Source organism: Mobula hypostoma, chromosome 6 (assembly GCF_963921235.1).
Source record: "Mobula hypostoma chromosome 6, sMobHyp1.1, whole genome shotgun sequence".
In the NCBI taxonomy this organism is placed as follows: Eukaryota; Metazoa; Chordata; class Chondrichthyes; order Myliobatiformes; family Myliobatidae; genus Mobula; species Mobula hypostoma.
Genome location: NC_086102.1, coordinates 109,854,777 through 109,882,558, shown reverse-complemented (window position 1 = coordinate 109,882,558; position 27,782 = coordinate 109,854,777). Strand labels below are relative to the sequence as shown.

The 27,782-nt window shown below is 42.6% G+C and overlaps 1 protein-coding gene across 2 annotated transcripts in view; it reads left to right on the top strand.

Moving 5' to 3' along the window:
- The window catches only part of map3k2 (mitogen-activated protein kinase kinase kinase 2), an 81,540-nt gene extending 55,131 nt beyond the window's left edge, over positions 1 to 26,409 (top strand). For both annotated transcript variants that reach the window (XM_063051441.1, XM_063051440.1), the window contains 9 exons: positions 2,450 to 2,529; positions 3,705 to 3,772; positions 6,339 to 6,431; positions 7,523 to 7,729; positions 13,807 to 13,955; positions 16,911 to 17,042; positions 17,444 to 17,573; positions 19,234 to 19,411; positions 23,359 to 26,409. In XM_063051441.1, coding sequence (XP_062907511.1) covers positions 2,450 to 2,529; positions 3,705 to 3,772; positions 6,339 to 6,431; positions 7,523 to 7,729; positions 13,807 to 13,955; positions 16,911 to 17,042; positions 17,444 to 17,573; positions 19,234 to 19,411; positions 23,359 to 23,584 — 1,263 coding nt within the window. In that variant the 3' untranslated portion in view covers positions 23,585 to 26,409. The remainder of the gene's footprint in view (positions 1 to 2,449; positions 2,530 to 3,704; positions 3,773 to 6,338; positions 6,432 to 7,522; positions 7,730 to 13,806; positions 13,956 to 16,910; positions 17,043 to 17,443; positions 17,574 to 19,233; positions 19,412 to 23,358) is intronic.
- The last annotated feature ends 1,373 nt before the right edge of the window (positions 26,410 to 27,782 follow it).

The following is a 27,782-nucleotide window of genomic DNA, read 5'->3' as shown; positions in this document are numbered from 1 at the left end:
CTTTTGCTTCAGGCCCTTTTCCTTTTTTGTTATTTTGAAACTGTAGAAGATGGGAAAAAAAAGTTTTCTTGCTTAAAATATTAAAGAAATGTGTCATCTTTAACTTTATGCCTTTTGGAAATCAGTTCATCTTTTACTCGCTTAGCTACACAGTAACAGAAATTTTGACCGGGGTGCCCAAACTTTTGCATGCCACTGTATAACAAAATTATGTTTCTTGCAGCAGTCTGTGATCTCTCTACAAATTTGTTCTAATTTCTGTTGGGTGGTCTATAATATAGCCCCATTAACATGATCATACCCTTCTTATTCCTCAGTTCCACCCATAAAACCTCACTAGATGAGTTTTTCAGTCTGTCCTGACTGAGCATTGTAGTGACATTTTCCCTGACTAGTAACGCCACCCCCCTTCTCCTTTAATCACGTCTAAAACAACTGAACCCCAGAAAACTGAGCTGCCAGTCCAGCCCCTCCTGCAACCAAGTCTCACAAATGGTTACAACATGATAATTCCAGGTGTTGATCTAAGCCCTGAGCTCACCTGCCTTTCCTACAGTACTCCTTGCATCGAAATATATGCAGCTCAGATCATTAGTCTCATCATGGTCATCCTTTTGATTCCTGACTTTGTTTGAGGTCTTAACAACCTCTGTCTCCACAACCTGTCCACTATCTGTTCTAGAACTCTGGTTGACCCCCCCCCCCCCCACTGTGCAGCGCTAGCATACCTTCTCACTAATATCCCCCTCCAGTTCAGGTGAAAACCCTCTCTTTTGTACAGGTATCATCTTCCCTGGAAGAGAGTCCAAATGATCCAAAAATCTGATTCCCTCCCTCCCACACCAACTCTTTAGCCATGTGTTAAACCGTACAATCTTCCTATTTCTGGCTTCGGTAGCATATGGCATGGGTAGCAGTCCTGAGATCACAACCGTGGAGTTAACACCTAACTCCCTGAACTCGCTTTGCAGAACCTTGTCACTCTTCCTACCTGTGCCATTGGTATCTACATCAGGGAATGTCGTTCTCGACCACAGGATTTTCTTTCAGTTCCCCACACTAATAAATCCCCTATCATCACAGCTTGTCACTTCTCCTCCCTTTCCTTGTAAGTCACAGAGCCAGGCTCAGTGCTGATACGTGACCGCTGTGACTTTCCTCTCTGCTAGGTCATCCACACCCCCCCCACCCCCCACAACAGTATGTAAAGTGGTGTACCTGTTGTTGAAGGTGATGGCCACAAGGGTACTCTACATCAGCAGTTTAACTCCTTTCCTTTTCCTGACTCACCCAGTCTCCAGTCTCTGTGTCATGCTCCTAGGGTGTAACTACCTCTCTATATGTCCTATCTATCACCTCCTCATCCTCCTGAATGATCCTGAGTTATTCCAGTTCCAGTTCCAATTCCCTAACGTAGAGCATTAGAAGCTGCAGCTGGATGGACTTCTTGCAGGTGAAGTCATCAGAGATACTGGAGGTTTCCCTGCTTTCCTACATCATTCAAGAGGAGCATCCAGCTATCCTGCCTACTGTTATAACTGTACAAATATAAAGAAGGAAACAATAAATAAACTGGTAAAAAAAACCTACCTACAGTTTTTCGCATTCTCTCACTCGTCTTCCCTCGCTGAAGCCTCAAAGAGCTAAAGCCTCAAATAACCGTTCTAACACTGCCCACTCCAACATTGGCCACTCCACTTGCCTCTGCCTTATTTTTATTATTTCTCGCCAATCAATCCTGATTGCTGATTGGCTGTTGTTCAAATGCCAAGCTGCTGAAATTGATGCCTTATGTATTGAATTGGCAAACCTAAGTGAGCTATGTCTTCTCATGCTCCTGATCACTGATTGGCCACTGTTCAGTTGTAGAGTCCTTGAAAGCGAGTCTGTAGGTCGTGGAATCAGTTCATAGTTGTGGCGAGTGAAGTTATCCATGCTGTTTCAGGAGCCTGATGATTGAAAGGTGATAACTGTTCCTGAACCTGGTAGTGTGGGACCTAATGCTCCTGTATCTCCTTCCATAGCAGCGAGAAGAGAGGATGACTGGATGGTGGGGGTCCTGAATGATATTATGCTGCTTTCTTGTGGCAGCGCTCTTTATAAATGTGCACAATGGTAGAGGGAGGCTTTACCTGTGATGGACTGGGCTGTGTCCTCCACTTTCTGTAGCCTTTTCCGTTCCTGGGCATTGGTGTTTCCATACCAGGCTATGATACAACCAGTCAGAAAACTCTCACTGTGCATCTGTAGAAGTTTGTCAATATTTTAGATGACATGCAGACCGCAATAACGTTGCATATTTCTGTGTAGAATGTACACAATTGTCTTGGTCGAAAGGGACAGGTTGTGCCTGTTTCTGTGCTGTGTGACTCTCCACTGATTTACTTCTGTTTCCTTTTCTTAGTGTTCAGAGTGATTTCTCATCTAACTTTTGACTATTTCTTGGCAGATGCTGGACCCACTGTCGATGAGTAGTCCTGAGAACTCGGCATCTGGGAGCTGTCCCTCCCTTGACAGCCCCTTAGACAGGTAATTCAGATCCTTGCTTGCACCAGTTCCCATTCCTTTGCCCTGCTTGTACTCACTAGAGATTAGCTTTACTTGTTGCATGTACATCGAATCATACAGGAAAATGCACTGTTTGCGTCAATGACCAAAAGAGTCCGAGAATGTGCTGGGGGTGGGACACAGCCTGCATGTGTCGCCATGATTCTGGCGCCATCATAGCATGCCTGCAACTTACAACCCTAACACATGCGTCTTAGGAATGTGGGAGGAAACTGGAGCACCCAGAGGAAACCCACGTGGTCATGGGGAGAACATACAAATTCCTTGCTGACAATGGTGGTAGTGGAACCCGTATTGCTGCTGCTGGAGCGATCTGGCTTCGATTCCCACCGCTGAATGTAAGGAGTTGGAGAAATTCTAGAGTAAAGAGCAGTATTGTGGCACTAACTGCACAGTTCATTCACAGGCACAATGGGCTCAATTTCCTTCTGTGCTGTGAGATTTGGCAACAGTGGAGTTACCCAACATGACGTGCAAGTTATAGGATGAGGAAGGTTGGGGAAGATTTGTGATGATGCCTTTAAAAATCCTTGGTTCTAATCTCACCTCTGCACTTAGCAGTGTTAGATCCCAGTGTTGGTGCGATTCAGAGCTGCTTTGGAAGTAAAGACAGAAGTATAAAACTTGTTGCTCACAGCCATTTTATTAAGTGTTACAAGAACGATAAAGCACCAAAGAAGAGCCGTGAGCACAAAGTAATCATGATTGTTTTCTACTAAAATTAGCTTTGCCTTAAATAAAACATTCCAGTGATAAGAATGAGCCTATAAAATAGCCAGATTCAAGTGACATGACACCTGCTACAGAAAACAAGGGCATTTCTAGAAAAATGCAGAAGCTGCTATGCTGCATTTACTGGAAAGTTCACTGAAATGTAATAGGTATATAGGTAATTATATAAAAATACAAGCAAGCATAGGAAGGTTAAACTACAAAGCAATTCTACACTTAATCCAACAGCTGCTCAGCTTTGGATAGTTCTTTGGATGTTATGAGATGTTTTCAGGATCCTTTTTTTGAGTTTCAGAAAGGTTAGACTGCAGGAAGGTCTGAGATTTTTGAATTAAAAATCCATTTTATAATTGTTTACCTGAATTTAACAGGGTGGCAGTTTAACATTTCACTTTGCCTTTCAGTGATATTTATCCCAAAGCTCGAATGCCTAGGGCGCAGAGTTATCCAGATAATCATCAGGACTATTCCGGTGAGTTTTGTTCTACTCCGGAGTGAGCTGGCTGCTGTACGTTTGTGCACAACCAACACAATATTGCAGATCTGTATAACAAGAGGTTGGACAAACTTGAGTTGTTTTCTCTGGAGTGGCAGAAACGGAGGGAGATCTGATAGAGGTTTATAAGGTTATAAGGGAAATAGATAGAATAGACAGACAACATCTTTTTTCCCAGGTTTGAAATCTCTAATTCCAGAGGGTATGCATATGAGGTGAGAGGGGTTAATTTCAAAGGAGATGTAAGGGGCAAAATTTTTTACATAGAGAGAGGTGGGTGGCTGGAATGCCCTGCCTAGGGTGGTCATAGAGACATTTCAGTAGCACATGAATATGAGGAAAATGGAAGGATATGGACATTGTGTAGGCATAAGGGATTAGTTTAGTTGGCCATTTGATTACTAACTTAATTGGTTCAGCACAATATCATGGACCGGAGGGCCTATTCTTGTGCTGTACTGGTCTGTGTTCTATGGGAGAAACAGATGTTGGAAATACTCAATAGATCAGGCATCATTAATTTTAATGAAAATTCAAAGTTTAAAGTAAATTTATTATCAAATTACACATACAACCCTGAGATTCATTTTCTTGTGGGCATATGTAATAAATCCATAGAATAATAACCATAACAGAGTCAATGAAAGACCACGCCAACTTGGGTGTTCAGCCAGGGTGCAAAAGACAACAAGCTGAGCAAATAGAAAAAGAAAGAAATAATAATTATAGACAAATAAGCAAAAGATATTGAGAACATGAGATGAAGAGTCCTTGAAAGTGAGTCCATTTGTTGTGGGAACAGTTCAATGTTGGGGCAAGTGAAGTTGAGCAAAGTTATTCCCTTTGGTTCAAAAGCCTGATGGATGATGAGTAATAACCATTCCTGAAACTGGTGGTGTGAGGTCTGAGTCTCCTGTATCACCTTCCTGATGGCATCAGTCAAAAAAGAGCATGACTTGGTGGAGGGGCTCCTTGATGATGGATGCTGCTTTCCTGTGACGGTGCTCAATGTAGATGTGCTCAATGGTGGGGAGAACTTTACCCTGATGGACTGGGCCATATCCACTACTTTTTGAGGGATTTTCCATTCAAGGGCGTTGGTGTTTCCATACCAAGCTGTACTCGCTTCCACACATCTATAGAAGTTTATCAAAGCTTTAGATGTCATGCTGACTCTTCCCAAACTTTTAAGGAAACAGAGGTGCATCTGTGCCTTCTTCATTATTCCACTTACATGCTGGCCCCAGGGCAGTACCTTTGAAATGATAACACTGAGGAATTTAAAGTTACTGACCTTCTCCACCTCTGATCCCCCAATAAGGACGGGCTCATGGACCTCCAGTTTCCTCCTCCTGAAGTCAATAATCAGCTCCTTGGTCTTGCTGACATTGAGCGAAATGTTGTTGTGGCACCACTCAGCCAGATTTTCAGTTTCCTTCCTGTATGCTGATTCATCACCACCTTTGATTCGGCCAACGACAGTGGTGTCTCAGCAAAGTTAAATATGGCATTGGAGCTGTGGTTAGCCTCAGAATCATATCATAAAGTGATTTAGAGCAGCGGACTAAGCACTCATCCTCGTGGTGCATCTTTGTTGATGGAAATTGTGGAGAAGTTATTGTTACAAATCCAAAGTGACTGGGATCTGCAAGTGAGCATATTCCTCGATTCCATGCCTATCTAAAGGTCTCTTAAACACCTCTCTGTGTATATAAAAAAACCTTACCCACCTATCTCCTTTGAACTTGTCCCCCTCACTTTAATGCTTGCCCTCTGATATTAGATATTTTGACCTTGGGAAAGAAAGACTGACTATCTAACTTCTGTATCCTTCTTATAAGCTTATAAACCACTATCAAATATCCCATCAGCCTCTTCTACTCCAGAGAAAACAACCCAAGTTTGTCCAGCCTCTCATTGTAGCTCACATCCTCTAATCCAGCCAGCATCCTGGTAAACCTCTTCTGCACTCTCTCCAAAGCCTCGACTTCCTTCCTATTTAATGGGGTGACCAGAACTGCACCCACAATTACCATCAAACCATAAGTGAACGTCTTGGCATGGTTCCTGTGTAGTCCTTGACAAGTGACCCAGACTTTTTTTAAGGATCATAACTGTAGGTCAGTCCCTGGTAGATCCAGAAAAGAATTTCCAGTACAAATTTCTTTATCCCAAGAATGTGGAATATGAGGAATGGTTGAATCATGGAAATTGATAGATTTTTTTCAATACTAGGAGAGTCAAGGTATTGGGTTAGTGCAGACGTGTGGTGCTGAGGTCACAGTTTTATTGAATGGGAAAGTGGGCTTGAGGGGCCAAATGGTTGGCTTTTTATTTGCTTCTGAGGTAGGTAAAAGGAAAGCTGCTTAAACACAGGAAGAAGGGAGAGGATATGCTTAAAGGAGGATTCTGTGCAACAGAACACAGAACAGGATAGCATAAGTCATTATTGTGCAGAGTAGTCATTAGTCGCAGAGTGATGGTTTGGTTTTGTAAATTTCTTTTCACGATAAACCAAATTAACGTTTTCTCCTTATTGCAGATTGTGATATCCCAACGTTTGATAAAATTGGGAAGGGTGGGACATACCCACGAAGATATCACATTCCCTATCATCACCATGACTACACTGATGGTGAGTATGGACCACGCCTGAGTAGGTGACAAGTCCTTTTATCCTCTTGATTCCCCAGCAGCGGGTCAGGGTCAGGTGTATAATCCCTCTGTTTCAGACATAGTGATTCCGAGGCAATGGGAAACTTTGATTTGAATTCCTCAATGCCAACTCCAGCCAGATCCTTTGTGGAACAACACACACAAAATGCTGGAGGAATTTTGCAGGTCAGACAGCATCTATGGAGGGAAATACAGGAGGTTCACAAGAATGATGCTGGGAATGGCAGGGTTAACATATGAGCAGTGTTTGATGGTTCTGGGCCTGTACTCACTGGAGTTTAGAAGAATGAGAGTGGATTCACATTGAAACCTATTGAAAATTGAAAGGCCTTGATATTGGATGTGAAGAGTATGTTTTGTATAGTGGGGGTATCTAGGTTCAGAAGCACAGCCTCAGAATAGACAGACATCCATTTAAATCAGAGATGAGGAGGAATTTCTGTAGCCAGAGGGCAGTGAAACTGTGTAATTCATTGTCACAGATGGCTGTGAAAGCCAAGTCTTTGGGTATATTTAAAGTGGAGCAGATTCAATGGCTGATGGTCTTATGGAAATGGGCAGTTAACATTTCAGGTTGAGACCCTTCTTCTGAATTAGAGAGAAAGGAGAAAATCATTATAGAAGTGGTGGTGGGGGGGGGAAGTTGGAGATAATGGGGGGGTGATAGTTGGACCCAGGTGAGGGGGGGAGGAGAGAATGGGAAAGATGCCAAAATTTGGTGATCGATGGACATAACAAAGGACTGGAGAAGATAGGAGAGGCCAATGAACCACAGGTTAAAGGGAAGGATATGGGGAGGGGAACTGGAGGGAGGAGTGTGTGAGAGATGGACAGGTTGAGAGGGCTAGGGAGGGAAAAGAGATGTGATTGGGGGCTGGTGGGATAAATGGGAGAGAAAAGGGAAGGAGTGGTAACCAGCAGTTATAGCACTGTTTCTGTGTTGGGTCTTTCAAGCATACCTACGGTTGCAGGAATAGCCCATCACCTCACTTTCCATTCCCTTCTGACTGCAACGTACTGTACTAACACTCTCTTTGCATCCCGCTGCAGGTCGCAAAACTTTTCCCAGGGCCAGAAGAACTCATGGAAACACTTTCCGCTCCCCGGTTAACTTCAGTCCCACAGAACTGTCTCTGAGCACCAGCAGTGGGAGCAGTGTCTTCACACCGGAGTACGAGGACAGCAGGATGCGGCGAAGGGGAAGTGACATTGACAACCCCACCCTGTCTGTTATGGATATCAGCCCACCTAGCCGTTGTAAGGTTCATGACTAACCTCAGCATGTTTGATTTGTCATGTTTGGCCCATATCCCTCTAAACCTTTCCTATCCATGTACCTGCCGGTACCTTTTAAATATTGTTGATGTTCCTGCCTCAATCACTTCCACACCCCCAACCACTGCTACTTTATCATTTCCTGTCAGTCACCTTACGTACCGATTCTCCTGTGCCTATTGTCATCTTATGGACATGCAATCAATCTATGTGTATAAGCTATTTTATATATTTATATTCATTGTGTTTTTTAATTATTGTGTTCTTTATCTTATTGATTCTTTTGCTGCAATGGAGCCGGAGTAAAAACTTTTTCATTCTCATTTATATTTGTGTACTTGAGTCTTGAACTCATTCTATATACTGTGTGAAAAGCTGCCCCTCAGGTTCCTATTAAATCTTTCCCTGTTATCTTAAACCTATGCCCTGTGCTTCTTGTTTCCCCAACCCTGGGGAAAAAAAAGATTATGTATTCATTATATCTATGACTCTCATGATTTTCTACACCTCTGGCTATTAGGTAACCACTCATTCTCCTATGTTCCAATGGAAAAAAGTCCCTTCCTGCTCAAACTCTCTCCATAACCCAGTCCTTTGGGTCCCAGTAACATCCTGGTAAATTCCTTCCAGCTTAATGGTATCTTTCCTATAATGGAGTCTGATTGTTGGAAACTTCTGATTATATTGACCAAGTGTACAGCAAGTAATCTTTTTGATACAATAGACAATAGGTGCAGGAGTAGGCCATTCAGCCCTTCGAGTCAGCACCACCATTCACTGTGATCATGGCTGATCATGCACAATCAGTATCCTTTTCCTGCCTTATCCCCATAACCTTTGATTGCGCTATCCTTAAGAGCTCTATCCATCTCTTTCTTGAAAACATCCAGAGACTTGGTCTCCACTGCCTTCTGGGGCAGAGCGTTCCACATATCCACCACTCTCTGTGTGAAAAAGTTTTTCCTCAACTCTGTTCTAAATTGTCTACCCCTTATTCTTAAACTGTGGCCTCTGGTTCTGGACTCCCCCAACATCAGGAACATGTTTCCTGCCTCTAGCGTGTCCAATCCCTTAATAATCTTATATGTTTCAATCAGATCCCCTCTCATCCTTCTAAATTCCAGTGTATACAACCCCAGTCGCTCCAGTCTTTCAACATATGACAGTCTTGCCATCTCAGGAATTAACCTCGTGAACCTACACTGCACTCCCTCAATAACTAGAATGTCCTTCCTCAAATTTGGAGACCAAAACTGTACACAATATTCCAGGTGTGGTCTCTCCAGGGCCCTGTACAACTGCAGAAGGACTTCTTTGCTCCTATACTCAATTCCCCTTGTTATGAAGGCCAGCATGCCATTAGCTTTCTTCACTGCCTGCTGTACCTGCATGCTTACTTTCAGTGACTGATGAACAAGGACATCTAGATCTCATTGTACTTCCCCTTTTCCTAACTTGACACCATTCAGATAGTAATCTGCCTTCCTGTTTTTGCCACCAAAGTGGATAACCTCACATTTATCTACATTAAACTGCATCTGCTATGCATCTGCCCACTCACCCAACCTGTCCAAGTCACCCTGCATTCTCATAACATACTCCTCACATTTCACACTGCCACTCAGCTTTGTGTCATCTACAAATTTGCTAATGTTACTTTTATTCCCTTCATCTAAATCATTAATGTATGTTGTGAATAGCTGCGGTCCCAACACCGAGCCTTGCAGTAAATACAAATCACATTTGGCAATATGTTACCCCTTCTTTCAAAGTGTTAGGATCCCACAAAGCTCTATCAAGATACTTTACTGTAGACTCCAGCAATTTATCAATCTTCTCTCGTGCTGGGTCCATTGTTGTTTGTCATCTATAATAATGGTGGATGATGAATCAGCAAATTTGTGGATGATATGGACAGAATCAGACCAGAATTAGGTTTAATATCACTAGCATACATTGCAGTACATAATAAAAATAACTGTACAGTACAATAAGAAGAATATATATTAAAAATAATTAAATAAGTAGTGTAAAAAATCACAAAAAGGACAAAAAGAGTGAGGTATTGTACATAGGTTCATTGTCCATTCAAAATCTGATGGCAGAGGGGAAGAAACTATTCCTAAAGGTTGAGTGTGTGTCTTCAAGCTCCTGTACCTCCACATGGATGATTGCATTGAGAAAAAGTTATGACTTGGATGATGGGATTCCTTAATAATAATGCTGTCTTTTTGAGTCATCTTCTTTTGAAGATGTCCTCAATGGGCTAGTACCCAAGATGGAGCTAGCAAGGAAAAGCTATCAAAGCTTGCAGTGGGATCTGGAGCAGCTGGGAAAATGGACTGAAAATTGCAGATGAGATTTAATAGAGCCAAGTATGAGGTGTTGCCCTTCAGAAGGCCAAACCAGAGTAGGACATGCACAGTGAACAGTAGGGCACTGAGGAATGATGTAAAACAGAGGGATCTGGGAATAGAGATCCATAATTCCTTGAAAGTGATATCACAGGTAGATAGGGTCGTAAAGAGAGCTTTTGGCCTTCATAAATCAAAATATTGAGTACAGGAGTTGGGTTCTTATGTTGAATTTGTATAAGATGTTGGTGAGGCCAAATATGGAATATTGTGTGCACTTCTGGTCACCTACCTACAGGAAAGATATTAATAAGCTTGAAAGAGTGCTGAGAAAATTTACAAGGATGTTACCAGGACTTGAGGACCTGAGTTAGAGGGAAAGTTTAAATAGGTTAGGACTTTATTCCTTGAGGTGCTTGAGAATGAGGAGAGATTTGACAGAGACATACAAAATTATGATGGATATAGATAGGCTAAATGCAAGCAGGCTTTTTCCTTTGAGGTTGGGTGAGACGAGAACTAGAGGTGAAAGGTGAAATATTTAAGAGGAAGCTGAGGGTGAACTTCTCTCAGAGGGTGGTGTTTGTGTGGAATTAACTACCAGTGGAGGTGGTGGATGTGGGTTTGATTTCAACGTTTCAGAGAAGTTTGGATAAGTACATGGATGGGAGGAGCATGGAGGCTAGAGTGATGCTAGAAAGTTTGTGAATCCTGTAGAATTGTCTCTATTTCTGCATAAATATGACCTGAAATGTGATTAGATCTTCATGTTAGTCCTAAAACTAGAGAACCTAATTAAATAAATAATGCAAAAACCATTATACTTGTTTATTTATTTATTGAGAAAAATGATCCAATATTACATGTATTTATTGGAAAAAATATGTGAAACTTGGCTTTCAGTAACTGGTGTGACCCCCTTGTACAGCAATAATTTCAACCAAACGTTTCCAGTATCTGTTGATCAGTCCTGCACATCGGCTTGGAGGAATTTTAGGCCATTCGTCCTTACAAAACTGCTTCAACTCTGGGATGTTGGTGGGCTTTCTCGCATGAACTGCTTGCTTCAGGTCCTTCCACAACATTTCTATAGGATTAAGGTCAGGACTTTGACTCAGCTGTTCCAAAACACAAATTTTCTTCTTTTTAAACCATTCTGTTGTGGATTTATTCTTGTCTTTTGGACCATTATCTTATTGCATTATCCATCTTCCATTTAGCTTCAGGTGACCGACTGCTACCCTGACATTCTTGATAAAATATCTTGATACTGTTTTGAATTCATTGTGCCCTGGATGATTGCAAGCTGTCCAGGTCCTGAGGCAGCAAAGCAGACGCAAGCCATGATGCTCCTTCCACCGTGCTTCACAGATGGGATGAGGTTTTGATGTTGGTGTGCTGTGCCCTTCTCCCTCTAAACATAGCAATGTGCATTTCTGTCAAAAAGTTCAACATCTGTCCACAGAACATTGTCCCAGAAGCATTGTAGAACATCCAGGTGGTCTTTTAAAAACTTGAGACTTGCAGCAATGCTTTTTTTTTGGAGAGAAGTGGTTTCCTTAATGGTGTCCTTCCATGAACACCATTCTTGTTCAGTGTTTTTCTTATAGTGGACACATGAACAGAGACTTTGGCAAGTTCTAGAGATTTCTGGAAGTCTTTTGCCGTTAACCTTGGGCTCTTTTTCACCTCCTTCAGCATTGCACATCGTGCTCTTTGTATGATTTTTGCGGGGCGCTACTCCTATGGAGAGTAGCAACAGTGTTCCTCCAGTAGTAGATAATACCTCTTACTGTGGGCTGATGAACACTCAGGTCTTTAGAAATGCTTTTGTAGCCTTTTCTATCTTCATGCTTCTCTACAATTTTTCTTCTAAGAACCTCTGAAAGGTGTTTTGATCGAGGCCTGGTGCACATAAACAGATCTTTCATGAGAAGAGCAGGCTCTGTCAGTAATCTGATTTTGTGTGTCTTTTTTATAGGGTAGGGCACCTCTACAACTCACACCTCCAATCTCATTGGAACAACTGACCCCAAATGGCTTTTGTAGAAGGCATTATCCCAGAGGTTCACGTACTTTTCCTAACAAATGCATGTAAAATTGGATCATTTTTCTCAATAAATAAATGAACAAGTATAATGATTTTTTGTGTTATTTATTTATCTCGTTTTAGGACGCTTGAAGATCTGATCACATTTTAGGTCAGATTTATGCAGAAACAGAGAAAATTCTACGGGGTTCCCAAACTTCCTAGCACCACATGCAGGTTGTTAGGACTAGGCAGATTAATAGTTTGGTATGGACTAGATGAGCCGAAGAGCTTGTTTTGTGCTGTAGTGCCCTATGACTCTAAATGATCTTTTTGATACAAGTGACACTGTAGTATATCAGAATTAGGTTTATTTTCTCTAACATATGTTGCGAAATTTGTTTTGCAGTGGCAGTACAGTGCAGAACACAAAATATAGTATAAATTACAATAAGAAATATAAGAAATTAAATATGTTGTGCAAAAAGGGAGAAAAATATTGATGTAGTTTTCATGGAATCATTGTCCATTCAGAAATCTGATGGCAGAGGGGAAAAAGATGTTCTTAAAACATTGAATGAGTGTCTTCGGGCTCTGTATCTTCTCTAATCGAGAAGAGGGCGTGTCCTGGATGGTGAGGGTCCTTAATGATGGATGCAGCCTTTTTGAGGCATCGCCTTTTGAAGATGTCCTTCATAGTGGGGAGGCTAGTGCCCATGATGGAGCTGTCTGAGTTTACAACCTTCTAAAGCCTTTTCCGATCTCATTCAGTGGTGGTGGTGATGCAATCAGTTAGAATGCTCTCCATGGAAATCTGTAGAAGATTGCTAGTCTTTGATAACATACCAAATCTCCTCAAACTCCTAATGAAACATAGGTGGCTAAAGGGAGATTTCAGACTAACATCAGGAAGCATTTCTTGCAACACACATCAAAGTTGCTGGTGAACGCAGCAGGTCAGACAGCATCTCTAGGAAGAGGTACAGTCGACATTTCAGGCCGAGACTCTTCGAAGGGTCTCAGCCTGAAACGTCGACTGTACCTCTTCCTAGAGATGCTGCCTGGCCTACTGCGTTCACCAGCAACCTTGATGTGTGTTGCTTGAATTTCCAGCATCTGCAGTATTCCTGTTGTTTAGGAAGCATTTCTTGTTCTGTTGTGGACACATGGAACAAACTACCTAGTTGTGCAGTTGTGAGTGGTACCTTAGAGACTTTCAAATCTAAACTTGGTAGTTATTTCAACACACTATGTGAATAACAATTTGGCAAACTTTGTTGGGCCAAATGTCCTGTTCTTGTCAAAAATACTTTCTATTGTTTCTAATGACTGTTGATGTGCTTTCTTTGTAATTGCATCAAATGTTGGGCCCAGGATAAATTTTGAGAGATGGTGACATCCAGAAACTTGAAGCTGCTCACCCTTTCCACTGCTGATCCCTCAATAAGGACTGCTATGTATTCCCTCCACTTCCCCTTCCTAAAGTGTACTTTCAGCATGGCCCTGTCAATGTACTGGGAATGCACAACGCACTGTTGATACTTCACTGTAGACTTTGGTACTTCTCAAGGGCATACTTAGGTTTGGTACTAATGCCTGCAAAGATCACCACCCAAAAGTGAATGTAATGTAACGAAACACTGCAGTGTACTTACTTTCGGCTGTTTTTGTTTTAGCTCCAAGAGCACCTTCGAATTGGAGACTGGGCAAGCTGCTGGGACAGGGGGCATTTGGCAGGGTTTACCTGTGCTACGATGCTGACACAGCGCGAGAGCTGGCAGTGAAACAAGTTCAGTTCGACCCGGATAGTCCTGAGACGAGTAAGGTGAGAGTCCTTCAGGGCACGAGGGCCGTGGGAAGCAGGATGCCGGGGGATGGGTGGAGGTGTAATCCAATTGGTGTATGTGCAGAAAGAGGCCATTCAGCCCATCTTATGCCTACTTGGCCATAGTACCATAGCATTAGAACAAGGACTGTTAGAATGGAAACAGCTTCTTCCCCCAAAGCATTGAAAATAGAACAGTACAATATAGGAATGGGACTGTCAGCTCACAATGTTGTGCTGAACCAATAAAATTTATAATCAAATTGCCAGCTCAGCTAATCCCTTCTTCCTACGTAATGTCCAAATCCTCCCATTTCCTCACCTCCATGTGCCTGTCCAAATGCACCTAACATATGTGCCTTTACCATCAACCCAGCAGCGCATTCCAAGCACCCACCACTCTCTTTGTAAAAAAAAAAACCAGCTTGACCCTCACTTTCCCCTTAGTTGTCTAAACGAGTGGTAAAGTGGTCAGGGCCTCTCTTCCAATCATCAGAAATATTTATCTGGAGCGCTACATACACAGGGCCCAATGAACCCTTCCATCCATCCAACAGTCTCTGACCCCCTACCATCAGGCAGGAGGTACCATAGCATTAGGATTGGAAGCAACTTTCTTCCCCCAGCTGTAAGACTACTGAACTCCCTGCCACCACCCAGGTCTCATCACGTAACCAGCAGTGTTATACTGTTTACGTTTTTAACTTGTGTCATAAATGCATCTTATGCTAAATGTCATCATTCTGGAATTGTGTTGTGTGTGAGTTATATGTACTGTGTTGTGCACCTTGGTCCGGATGAATGTTGTTCCGTCTGGCTGCATACAGGTTGAACAACAATAAACTTGAACTTGATGGTGAAACTTAGACTAACCCCGCTGCCTGGGTCACAGTCTACAGCACTAAAAGCCTGGCTTTTCAAAGTAGGTTTTTAACATGCAGTTTTGAAAAGAGAAGTACAACAAAATAGTTTCCAGTTGATGAATCTTCATCAGGATTGGTAAATAGGTGTGTTATTGTCATGTGTACTGAGGTCCAGGGAAAAACTTGCGTACTGTTTGTAATGTTGTTGCATGAACAAAATCACTGGGGAGAAGTACTGGTAGACATGAAACAGTCTCCTTATTCAGCAAAATGAGATACAGCAGGCATCAGAGGGAGACCCTCTCAGAGGAAGAGGGTCTGCTTGACCTAACACTACACAACATTTATGTGCGAGTCCGCTGGAGGCTTGCAGGCGACTTGAAGCCTATCTGTGAGTGTGGGTGAGTGGGTAGAGGGAGTAAAGGGGTATGTTTTGCTGTTGTTGTTGCTTTGTTCTGCTGAATGTTGTCATCGAAATGTGTGGCAGCCCCCCAGCACATCCTTAGGTTGTGTTGGTTGTTAATGCAACTTTTCCCTTTACCTGTTCCACTTTTCACCTCCCAGCTTTTACTTTACACCTCTTTACTCCTTCTCCCTGCCCCTCACCTTATTCTGACTTCTTCCCCCGTTTTTTTCCAGTACTGATGAAAGCTCTAGGCCCAAAACATTGGCTCTTTATTCCTTTCCATAGATGCCGCCTTACCTACTGAATTCCTCCAGCGTTTTGTGTGTTGCTCTGGGTTTCCAGCATCTGTAGAATCTCTTGTGATTATGATTCACCGAGCGAATACCTTTTGTACAACTCCCCATAATCGTGTGGGTGAACTTAAACCCATATTTCCTGGTTATTGTCCACGTGGTTGCTGGAGTGGTGAGCAGTGTGACAAGGTTTGGGTAGTGTTGGGGGACAGTGTTACTTGTATAGGGAGAAGATATAGACGAGGCCATCTCTGTCATAGAGGGAGGTGTGTTGGTGGTGTCAATGTCAATAGCGTGAGAGACCATTTAGACGTAATAAACAGAAGAGATTCTGCAGATGCTGGAAATCAACAGCAACACACACAAAATGCTGGAGGAGCTGATCTACTGAGCACCTCCGGCATCTTCTGTGTGAGATTCCTTAATCATATCTGCCAATATATCATTGTAGGCGTGTGCTTTTACAAAAAAAAGGTAACTTGGACAGCAAAGAGGAGCCATGAAATATATCTTTGGCAGATAAGATTAAGGAAAATTCCAAGGCTTTTCGCAGATATATTAAGAAGGTAAACTGGGGAGGGACCAAAGGGGCAAACTGCGTGAAGCCAGAGGCTGTGGAGAAGACCTTAAGAGAAAATTAAAGAGTTATTAGATGCCATAGTAGGTGTAAAGGGAGATAAATCCCCAAGGCCCTTACATTATCAAATTATGTATACCATGTACAATAAGAAAATGGATCTCAATGCTGTAAATGGCATATGTACTTTGATAATAAATTTACTTTGAATTTTGAACTTCAATGTATCCCAGGCTGCTGTGGAAGGTGTTAGATTCGGAGATGATGTTGAAGTTCAAGTTTATTGTCATATGACTGTACATATATGCAACCAAACAAAGCAACACTCTTCTGGACCATAGTGTACCCACAAAACATATATCACGCACAGCACATAAAACAAAATATTACCACAAATATGTTGATAAAATATAATTTTATTGTTGTCCTCGAGGTTCTCCAGAAGTGACGAATAAGGTGCAAATCTTATGGTAACAGGTATCTTATTAGATGTTGATAATATATGGATTAGCAGCTAAATTGCTGCTGTGTAATGCTACAGGCCAATTGCTTGAGGGGTACTTGATGGCCAGCATGGCAGAATGATCTGAACAGCCTCTTTCCATGTTCTGTGTTCCATGTTTCTAATGGTGGATCTGTATTGCTGGTGCAGGGCAGATGTGGGAGCTCTCAGATGCATTAAGATCAATGGAGCTCTGAGCTATTGTTTGATAAAGTGACATTGAAAATGTCATTCCGTGGTTAGTTATGACAACTTCAAAGGTTGTATATGTGGAATTTTCTAACAGCTCTGACAGTTCTTAATTTTATTCTCAGGAGGTAAATGCTCTCGAATGTGAGATCCAGTTACTGAAGAACCTCCAACATGAGAGAATTGTTCAGTATTATGGCTGTTTGAGGGATCCTCAGGAGAGAACCCTGTCAATCTTCATGGAATATATGCCAGGGGTAAGTTAAGGGAAACCTGGAGATTAATAATAACATCAAAGGATCAATTGTTTGGTAGTTTTGAATGGATACATTTAGAATCGGCTGCACACATTAGACTTTGAGAGTTTACTTGATAAAGCAGAGCCAGTTGTAGAAAAGAAGGACAAAATTCATCAAACACTCCTCATCCATTAACCCTTTCATTCCTGGGTCATTAGCAAGCTGTGTTTGCATGCCATTCAGACAGATCATCAAATTGTAGAAAAAGGGAAAAAGCACAATACAATTACAGAGAAAATGCAATGCATGCAGACAAATAAAATACAAACAGACTTCAAGAATAGAAATTATTGGGGGAGGGTATGGTTTAATAATGGAATTTGCAAAATGGCTTTTTAACAGGTATTGTTTCTGAATAGGGTTCAATAAAGGACCAACTGAAAGCCTATGGTGCACTGACAGAGAACGTGACACGGAAGTACACGCGGCAGATCCTGGAGGGTGTTTCCTATCTGCACAGTAACATGATTGTACACAGGGATGTAAAAGGTGAGTGTGGGGGCGGGGGGTTGAGGTTGATGTCATAGGCACTCACCAGGGTCTTGCTGTCCAAAGAGGTTTTCATTTTGTTGAGCAGCCTCTATATGGCAGTGAGCCCTAATCTCATGTAATCACTGTAAAGATTAGCTTTATTTTTATTTATTTTATTTAGAGATACAGCGTGGTACAGCCCCTTCCTGCCCAGAAACCCACTTATTTAACACTAGCCTAATGACAGGACAGTTTATAATGATCAAGTAACCTACTAACCATTAGGTCTTTGGAATGTGAGAGGAAACTGGAGCACCCGGAGGAAATCCATGCAGTCAGGGGAGAATGTCCAAACTTCTTACAGACAGCACCGGAATTGAACACCGAACTCTAAAGCCCCAAACTATAACGCCATCACACCACCACGAAACGTGCAGTGAAATGCATTGTTTGCATCAAATCAAATCAGTGTCGGGGGGGCAACCCACGTGTGTTGCCACACTTCTGGCACCAGCATAACATGTCCACAACTCACTCACCCTGTTGTACTGGGGGCTAGCAACAAGAAAATGGGATGTGAATTGTGCTAATGTGGCAGCAGGGAACTGCAGACAAAAGTAGAGACGTGGAATGCAGCAGGGACGATACCCAAGCTTCAAGAACTTCACTAATTACATTATAGGTTGCACACATTGTATAATAGAAAATTGGATTTTCTACAAGACATGTGGACGGTCATTTTATTCTATAACCTGGACCTAGTCTGTTATTTAATTAAGTCTTTTGTGGCCACCATTCTGTTAAAAAAAAATGCAGTTTACTGGTAATCTCATAAACTGAGAATGTAAGATTTTTACCAAATTCATGCTCAGGTAGATCAGCTTCGACTGGTCTCCTGGTGTGCACCGGTTTTTAATAATTCACTTGTTATTTCAAACACCAACTCTGCGTGGCTTCTCAGTTTGCTCCTACAAACCCTAACCCATAGCTGAGGCTTTATAAAGCTTTGGTCAGACTGTATTTAGAGTATTGTGAACAGTGTTGGGTCCCTTACCTATGAAAGGATGTGCTTACATTGGAGGGAGTACAGAAGAGGTTCACCAGAATGATCCCCGGAATGAAAAGATTAATGTTTGGGAGCATTTGATGTCTTTGGACCTGTACTCACTGGAGTTTAGAAGAATGAGAGGGGACCTCATTGAAACCTATTGAATATTGAAAGGCCTAGACAGTGTGGATATGGAGAGAAGGTTTCCTATAATAGGGGAGTCTAAGACCAGAAGGCACAACCTCAGAATGGAGTGCCATCCATTTAGAACGGAGATGAGGAGGAATTTCATTAACCAAAGGATGGTAAATCTGTGGAATTTATTGCGACCGATAGCTGTAGAGCCCAAGTCATTGTGTATATTTAGAAGAGGTTGATAGGTTCTGGATTACTCAGGTCATCAAAGGTTACAGTGAGAAGGCAGGAGAATAGGATTGAGAGGAATAATAAATCAGCCATGACCAAGTGGTGGAACAGACCTGATGGGCTGAATGGTCTCATTCTGCCCCTGTTTTATGGTCTTGTGGACGTGGGAATTGAGCTACATAGTATCAGAAAAGTAACAATAATTGCCAGATTTGGGTGCCTGCCTTTTGAACTGACCTGAAATGTTGCATTTTTATCTGGAAGGTGCAAACATTTTACGGGACTCTGCCGGCAATGTGAAGCTGGGAGATTTTGGTGCCAGTCGACGGTTACAGACAATCTGCTTGTCGGGAACAGGCATGAACTCAGTCACAGGCACCCCTTACTGGATGAGTCCAGAAGTGATCAGCGGAGAAGGTTACGGCCGAAAAGCCGATATCTGGTAAGTTGGATTGTGAATAAGATCCCTCTCACTAATAGAGGCTGAAGTGGCCCTGTGTTTAGTTCCAGGGCCCATCTGGGTCAGCCAGTCTTACAGTACACAGTCTCCATCTTAAGGTTTGATGCCACTCTGAAGATTGGGTTGTTTTGACACTCGTTGGGTCTCTACTTCTCATCGTTCCATGAGTTATTGAGCACTACAGCACAGAAATAGGCCTTTTGCACTATCTAGTCTGTGCCAAAATATTATTCTCCTTAATCCCATCAACTGCACCAGGACCATACCCCTCCCATCCACGTACCTATCCATATTTCTCCCAGATGTTGAAACTGAACCCACACTTACCACTTCTACTGGCAGCTCATTCCACCCTCTCAGTGAAGAAGTTCACTTTTATGTTTCCCTTAAACATTTCACCTTTCACTCTTAACCCATGACCTATAGTTGTAGTCTCCACCAACCTCAGTGGAAGAAGCTTGCTTGCATTTACCCTATCTATACCCCTCATAATTTTGCTTTCCTTTTTTGTTTTGCTTTGTATTGTCTCTCTGTCATGGTTATAGTCATAGTCATACTTTATTGATCCCGGGGGAAATTGGTTTTCGTTACAGTTGCACCATAAATAATTAAATGGTAATAAAACCATAAATAATTAATAGTAATATGTAAGTTATGCCAGTAAATTATGAAATAAGTCCAGGCAGCCTATTGGCTCAGGGTGTCTGACCCTCCAAGGGAGGAGTTGTAAAGTTTGATGGCCACAGGCAGGAATGACTTCCTATGACGCTCTGTGTTGCATCTCGGTGGAATGAGTCTCTGGCTGAATGTACTCCTGTGCCCACCCAGTACATTATGTAGTGGATGGGAGACATTGTCCAAGATGGCATGCAACTTAGACAGCATCCCCTTTTCAGACACCACTGTCACCGTCATGGTTAGCCATCCTGTAAAGGATTCTGATTGCAAGGATAAAAGTTGCTGTCGGATAAACTCAGTCATAGGAGGACACTGGACAGGCCTTTTGGTCCACGATGTTAGAACATAAAACAGTAAGGGTCCTTCAGCCCATAATGTTGTGCTGACCTTTTAACCAACAACACAGTCATTCTAACCCTTCCTTCCTAGATAGTCCTCCATTTTTCTCTCATCCATGTGCCTATATAAATATGTTTTAAGTGTCCCTAATCTGTATGCCTCTACTGCCACATCCAGTGGTGTGCTCCAGGCACTTGCTAGTCTCTGACATCTACCCAGCTCCTCCACTCACCTTAGTGGGATGTTGTCCGGTACTAGCCACTGCCATCCTGTGAAAGCAAATCACTGGCTTCCACTTTAAGAGCAGGGGTAGGCAACCTTAAGCACAAATGATTTTCTAGCGTGCGTTATTCATTAATTTGAGGCAAAACATAACTAGATATATTTAAATGGATAATTCCCATATTTCAAGCTTTTTATGGCATTTATCTGGCCCACCATCCATTCATTAATACACGATGCGGCCCACAGAGGCAAAAAGGTTACCAACCCCTGTTATAGAGCATTGAACATTACAGCACAGTACAGGCCCTTTGACTCAAGGTGTTGTGCCAGCCTTTTAACCTACTCTATGATGAATCAAATTCCCTCCCACATGGTCCTCCATTTTCCTATCAATCATGAGCCTATCTCAAAATCTCATAAATGTCCCTAATGTATCTACCTCTACCACCGCCCCTGGCAGGGTGTTCCACACACCCACCACTCTCTGTGTTAAAAAAAAGAGCAACCCTACCTGACATTCCCCCCCCCCCGCCCCCCATATACTTTCCTCCAATCACCTTAATATTGTGCCCTTTTTTATTTGCCATTTCTGCTCTGGGGAAAAGTCTTGGTGTCCACTTGATTTGCATTAAATGTTTGTATTGCAAAGTTTTAAATTTTGTATTCATCTGTCCAGCTCGTTCTAGCCTTTCTGAGTTGCTTCCTCCAGTTTGATTGCCCAACCGAACATTGTTTCAACACCAAGTCTTGTTTGTGTTGCACTCAGTTCTGAGGCCATTTCCTTTCGGGGAATCAGCTTGGCTGTAAAGTTCTCCTTTACAATTGGGACTAGCTGGGTTGGCACTGTGGTCTGTAATTACCCTATCTATACCCCTCATAATTTTGTATACCTCTAACAAATCTGCTGTCATCCTCTTACAATCCAGGAAATAAAATCCTAACCTATTCAACATTTCTCTATGATTCAGGTCCTCAAGACCCAGCAAAATCCTTGTAAAATTTCTCTGTACTCTTTCAATCTTATTGACATCTTTCCTGTTGTTAGGTGACCAGAACTGCACACAGTACTTCAAATTAGACCTCACCAACATCTTATCCAACTTCAATATAATATCCCAATTCTTGAAGGCCCATGTGTTAAAAACCCTCTTTACGACTCTATCCACCTGGAGAATGCCTGGATTAGAGAGATGTCTTATGAGGATAGGCTGAGTGAGGTAGGGTTTTACTCTTTGGAGCAAAGGAGGATGAGAGATGACTTGATAGAGATGTACAAGATGTTAAGAGACATAGATAGTGTGGACAGCCAGAGACTGTTCCCCAGAGTAGAAATGGCTAACACAAGGGGCATAATTTTAAAATATTGGAGCGAAGCATGGGGAGGATATCAGAGGTAGGTATTTTACACAGAGAGTGGAGTGTGCGTGGAACGCCCTACCATGAGTGGTGGTAGAGGTAAATACATCAGGGACATTTAATAAACTCTTAGATAGGCACATGGATGATAGAAAAATGGAGGGCTATGTGGAAGGGAAAGGGTTAGATTGATCTTGAGTAAGTTAAAAGGCTGGCACAACAGCATGGGCCTATGACATTTCTTTCTAGTCACACCCAACCACAGTGGAAAAGCCTGCTTGCGTCTACCCTATCATACCTCCCCTCATTCTCCTATGATCCAGAGAAAAGCATCCTGTACTGTGCTGTAATGTTTCTTTTCTATATATCTGCGTTGCCACTTTCAATCTTATTGATATCTTTTTTGTGGGTAGGTGACCAAAATTGTACATGATACTCCAGGTTTATCCTCCCCAAACGTCTCATACAACTTCAACGTAACATCCCATCTCCTTTGATTTATGAAGGCCAATGTGCCAAAAGCTCTCCTTATGACCCTATCTACCAGTTATACCACTTCCAATCTTAAAAAAGGATCTAGTGCTTTCTTGGTGTATATGATAAATAAACTTTCTCGGGCATTCAGCCAGATACAGGTATCAATTATATCCGACATCTCAATGACAAACTCTGCCGTCTTCATCAGGGATGATGCCAGGGCGTGTCTAGTCCGGTGGTATTTATACCCCTGTAGTCTGTCCCTCTTGATTGGTTAGTCCTCACCCAATCAGGGTTTCACTCTCCCACCTTGTTTACAATTGAATTCCAGTTCTCAGTTAGAGCAAGACCTTCTTTGTTAACATTCTGTACCACGCCGCACCAATGGCATTTGGGACCGCCTGGTAAAGAAAGCTATTGAACTAAAACTAAAGAAAAAGAATTTTAACTAAGACAAAGGTCTCACTGTAAGTAAGAACTGGAATTCGATTTTAAACAAGGTAGAAAAGCAGAAACCTGATTGGATGAAGACTAACCAATCAGGAGGGACAGACTATCGGGGTAGAAATACCACCGGACTAAACATGCCCAGACATCATTCCTGATGGAGATGGTAGAGTTTATCATTGAAACATCAGTTATAATTAATACATGTACCCGGTTGGAAGCCTGAGAAGAGCTTATTCAGCTTTGAATCTTATGGATATCTTTCCTGTAGGTAGGTGTCCAGAATTGCACACAATACTGCAAATGTGGTCTCACCCATTTCCATCAGTTTTGCTTAGATTTGCATGCTCTGGGAGCGCCACAACCAGTGCTTGTTTTCATTGGGTTTTGCCTGTTTGCTTCTGTAGGAGTGTTGGGTGCACGGTCGTGGAGATGCTCACCGAGAAACCACCCTGGGCTGAGTTCGAAGCTATGGCTGCAATCTTCAAGATCGCCACTCAGCCGACAAACCCCCAGCTGCCTCCTCACGTGTCAGACCACAGTCGGGACTTTTTGAAAAAGATATTTGTGGAGGTGAAGCAGAGGCCGTCAGCGGAAGAACTGTTACGCCACACCTTCGTGCACTATCACTAGCGACTAACCTCAGCCTCCAATACGTTTATTTTCTATCTGATTGCACTTTTTCAGCGTATAATTTTGGTGATTCTAGGTGTTTCCTAGGTTGTAATTTATACCTAAATTCGTATTTATAATGAGATTTTTTTGGCATTCTCAGAAAGGGAATGATCGGAAGGTTTTTTACAGTGTATTCACACAGTACTCTGATGTTCTTCAAGGTAAAGCACTTTATTACATAACTCATTCCTGGTTACAGATTGTCAGATGCCATGTAGCTGGCCCTAGTTCCCTCACTAATTATACAAATTCCGTCCATAGCAGAGACGGAGCCCTCTAAATGTATTCAACCGCCGCTCCTAATCCAAGAGACTGTTATGCAAACTATTCCTGCATTTCTAGTTTGCTGTGGATGATATGATCAGTCTCTGGAATTCCTGCAGGTTCCCTCATAGTCCAGTCCTGCACCCTAGAAACCAGAATTATCATATACAAGGCGCACTGTGTAACCATGATATCCATCGGCTCCTTCTTCAACATCCATCTGGAGCGGGGAGAAGATCTAATATTTCCTTACTGATCAGGAGCCGGCTTTGGGACCTGCCCAGGAAACATTTTCCTACAACTGATGCCACCGTCAGCACTGCAGACAAACCTATTATTTTATGTCTTAAACATGTAATTAAGTATATTTGTTGTTTGTCCTCCACGTCTTTGGATTCTATTGAGGTGACACCTGAGGTGATAAACACAAGAGATTCTGCAATCCGGGGTAACAGACACAAAGCGCTGGAGGAACTCAGCAGGTCAGACAGCATCTGTGGGGTTGACATTTTGGACGAGTCCTTTCACCAATCTTGATGTAGGGTGTTGGCCCGAAACATTGACTGTTTATTCCTTTCCATAGATGCTGCTTAACCTGCTGAGTTACTCCGGCATTTTGTGTATGTTACTGTGGGAGAAGGGTTATCTGGCTAGCCCCGGCAAACTTCACACCAGCTTGCCTTTGTGCAGTGGCACTGAGTCCATCTCTGCCACACTGTTCTGAAACTTGGTGCCATTTCAGTTGCCAAACAGGTGCCGTTATACATAATATTACCACAAACTGAACTGATGCCTTTATCTTATTCCCAGCTGTGCCAAGCGCGATTCTCCTGAACTTTGCAAGCCTCGGACTTAAATTGTAATCTGAGTTAAATTAATCTCAGGAATTTACAGTGCCGGAGTCATCAGCAATGAACCCGCACTCGGTGTCATTCAGTCCACCTTCATGGATCCTTGCGAGGATAAGTTCACGAGTTACTTCTGCTCTTGAGAATAAGTTGTGCCATTCTGAGCTACGATGACCTGTCTGGCCATTGCAATCTTCCTTCTGTGGCACTTCCTCTGCAGTCTTCCTCATCGCGCCTTCCATTATTGAGACAAGGACCACAAGTGGTTCAGGTAGAAAATGCTCAGGACAGACGCGTGGGTACAACTTATAAAAAACACAGCATCGACAAGCTCAGAAGTCACCAGAAATAGCTAATCAGTACTGTACTTTGATCAAAACTGTGTCCTGGGCTAATATATGCAAGAGGTTTCGATTGGCACTATGCAAAGTGGCTCCAGATTAACTTGAGACAGTATTGTTCTTTATGGGCCTGGTATTTCAGTACCCTCTGTAGCCTGACACTTCAGCTGTCCAACTTTCAGTTTTCATTTTCACATAAAGACAAACTAGTTATGAAGTGTTTCTAAATATTCACTTTATTCCCAAACAGCACATTTTCTATCTCAAAGTTTCTAAAACTTAATCCTAACAAAAATTTTACTGCATATTTCCCCACCCCCCTGCTTTTCCACTCCTCCCGCATTCCTTCCCCACACCTCGTTTCTTTCCCTACCCCCGCTCATTCTCCATCCACCCGCTTCTCCCCCACTACCTGCTCTCCCCTCACCCCTTCCCCACCCTCCCCCAGCTCTCTTGCTCACCCCTCTACTCCAGAGAGTGTCTGAGGAGATGTCTCACAATATTATTTTTATCTAGCAACAGTCAAAGGTGCTCGTAATCATAACAAGTTTGTTGTGTATGTGATCTGTGTTGAAGATGTAGCAGTTCTGGCATTAAGGTACACTGTACGTTTGCATTGCAGATATTCTACTGAATGGCAGTTCTGCTGTTAATGTACACTGTACATTTACAGAACAGATGTCCCACTGAATGACAGTTCTGCCGTTAAGGTGCGCTGCAGATTTGCTACAGAACAGTAGTTCTGCCATTAAGGTACGCTATTTGTTGGTAGTACAGATGTTCTACAGAACAGCAGTTCTGTTGTGAAGGTATGCTGCACATTTGCCGCACAGATGCTCTACAGAACAACAGCTCTGCCATTAAGGTACGCTGTACATTTACAGCACAGATGCTCTACAAAACCATTGTTCCGCCGTTAAGTTACGCTGTACGTTTACAGTGCAGATACTCTACAGAATGGCAGCTCTGTCATTAAGGTACGCTGTATGTTTACAGCACAGATGCTCTACAGAACGGTAGTTCTGCCATTAAGGTACGCTATACGTTTACAGTGCAGATGCTCTACAGAACAGCAGCTCTGCCATTAAGGTACGCTGTACGTTTACAGTACAGATGTTCTGATTTTCTCCAGCTGATCATTCTATTAGTCGTTGCTTTATATCATCACCTGTTCTCTGAAAACAATTTTGTCTCTCACTTCTCTCACCATTGGCCCATTAGATGTTATGTTTTTAATGTTCACGGTTGAGCATTTGCAGATAAAAGAAAATTCAGCGTGCATGTTGTTACCCAAGCAACACACATCAAAGTTGCTGGTGAATGCAGCAGGCCAGGCAGCATCTCTAGGAAGAGGTACAGTCAACGTTTCAGGCCGAAGGGTCTCGGCCTGAAACGTCGACTGTACCTCTTCCTAGAGATGCTGCCTGGCCTGCTGCGTTCACCAGCAACTTTGATGTGTGTTGCTTGAATTTCCAGCATCTGCAGAATTCCTGTTGTTTATGTTGTTACCCAAGTAGGTTTACCTTCATTTAGCATTGTGGTATGAATGAAACTGGACGTGGGTACACTGAATCTACCACAGTCTTTGATCTCGCAGATTGTTCTCATTTTCTTTTCCAAAGAAGTTGGTGATTGTCTGAGATGGCAAAATTTGTACTTTCCATGGATCATAAAGCAATTAGAGATTAGTTTATGGCATAGAAGGCTACATGCCTAATGTGAGTAAATGGGATTTGTGTAAAGGGGTGCTGGGCTGAAGGGTTTCCTTGTCTCTTAAGTCTCTTTGTCAGGAAACACTGGGCATCTTAAATCTGATATTTCCAAAAGACCATGAGACATAGGAGCAGAATTAGGTCGTTTGATCCATCAAGCCTACCCCACCATTCGATCAAGGCTGATTATTCTCCCTCTCAACCCGACTCGCCTGCATTTTTCCTGCAATCTTTGACACCCTGACTAATCAACAACCTATCAACCTCCATTTCTTTATGTTGGAGGCTGTGACAGTCCTCAGGACCATCCCATCTGCCCACTCCCAACAATACTCTCCAGATTCTACCACACACCTGCATGCTAGGGGGCATTTTACAGTGGGCGGTTAACTTACATAGAACTTAGAAATTACACCTCTCCTCCAGTTCGAGCAATGTTAAGTCTGCTCACTGAATCTGCCTCTTGCATTGTCTTAACTGTTAAGCACAGGTCCTTGTTCCAAACCAGGGGTTCCAAACCTTTTTTATGCCATGGACCAATACCATTAAGCAAGGAGTCCATGGACCCCATGTTGAGAACTGTTGTAAACACTGTAGTTGTCGATGGGAGTTCTGAACAAACATGAAGAGTTTTTCCGTAGCCGTGATCAATCTCTCTGGAAAAAGTCTTCTTTTTTACATGCCTAACTTGGTTTCAAAGACTAGATAGTTCAACATGTGGCAACGGATTGGATTAAAACCCAGTGTGAAGATAGTGCAAGAGATTCATTTATGTCTTTGTTGTTTGGTGAAATAAGGCTTCCTCCACATCCTTCCATCAAACTCTTCCAAGGCAGATACAATATGGCTTGGGTACAGAATGAAGCAACCTCTACACTGTCGCATCAAACACTCCTAGGACATGGATAGCATGAGTTGGGTACATCTAGAGAAGCTCCTTCTACTCTTTTCCATCAAATACTACCAAGGCAGGGACAGAATAGCTTAAATT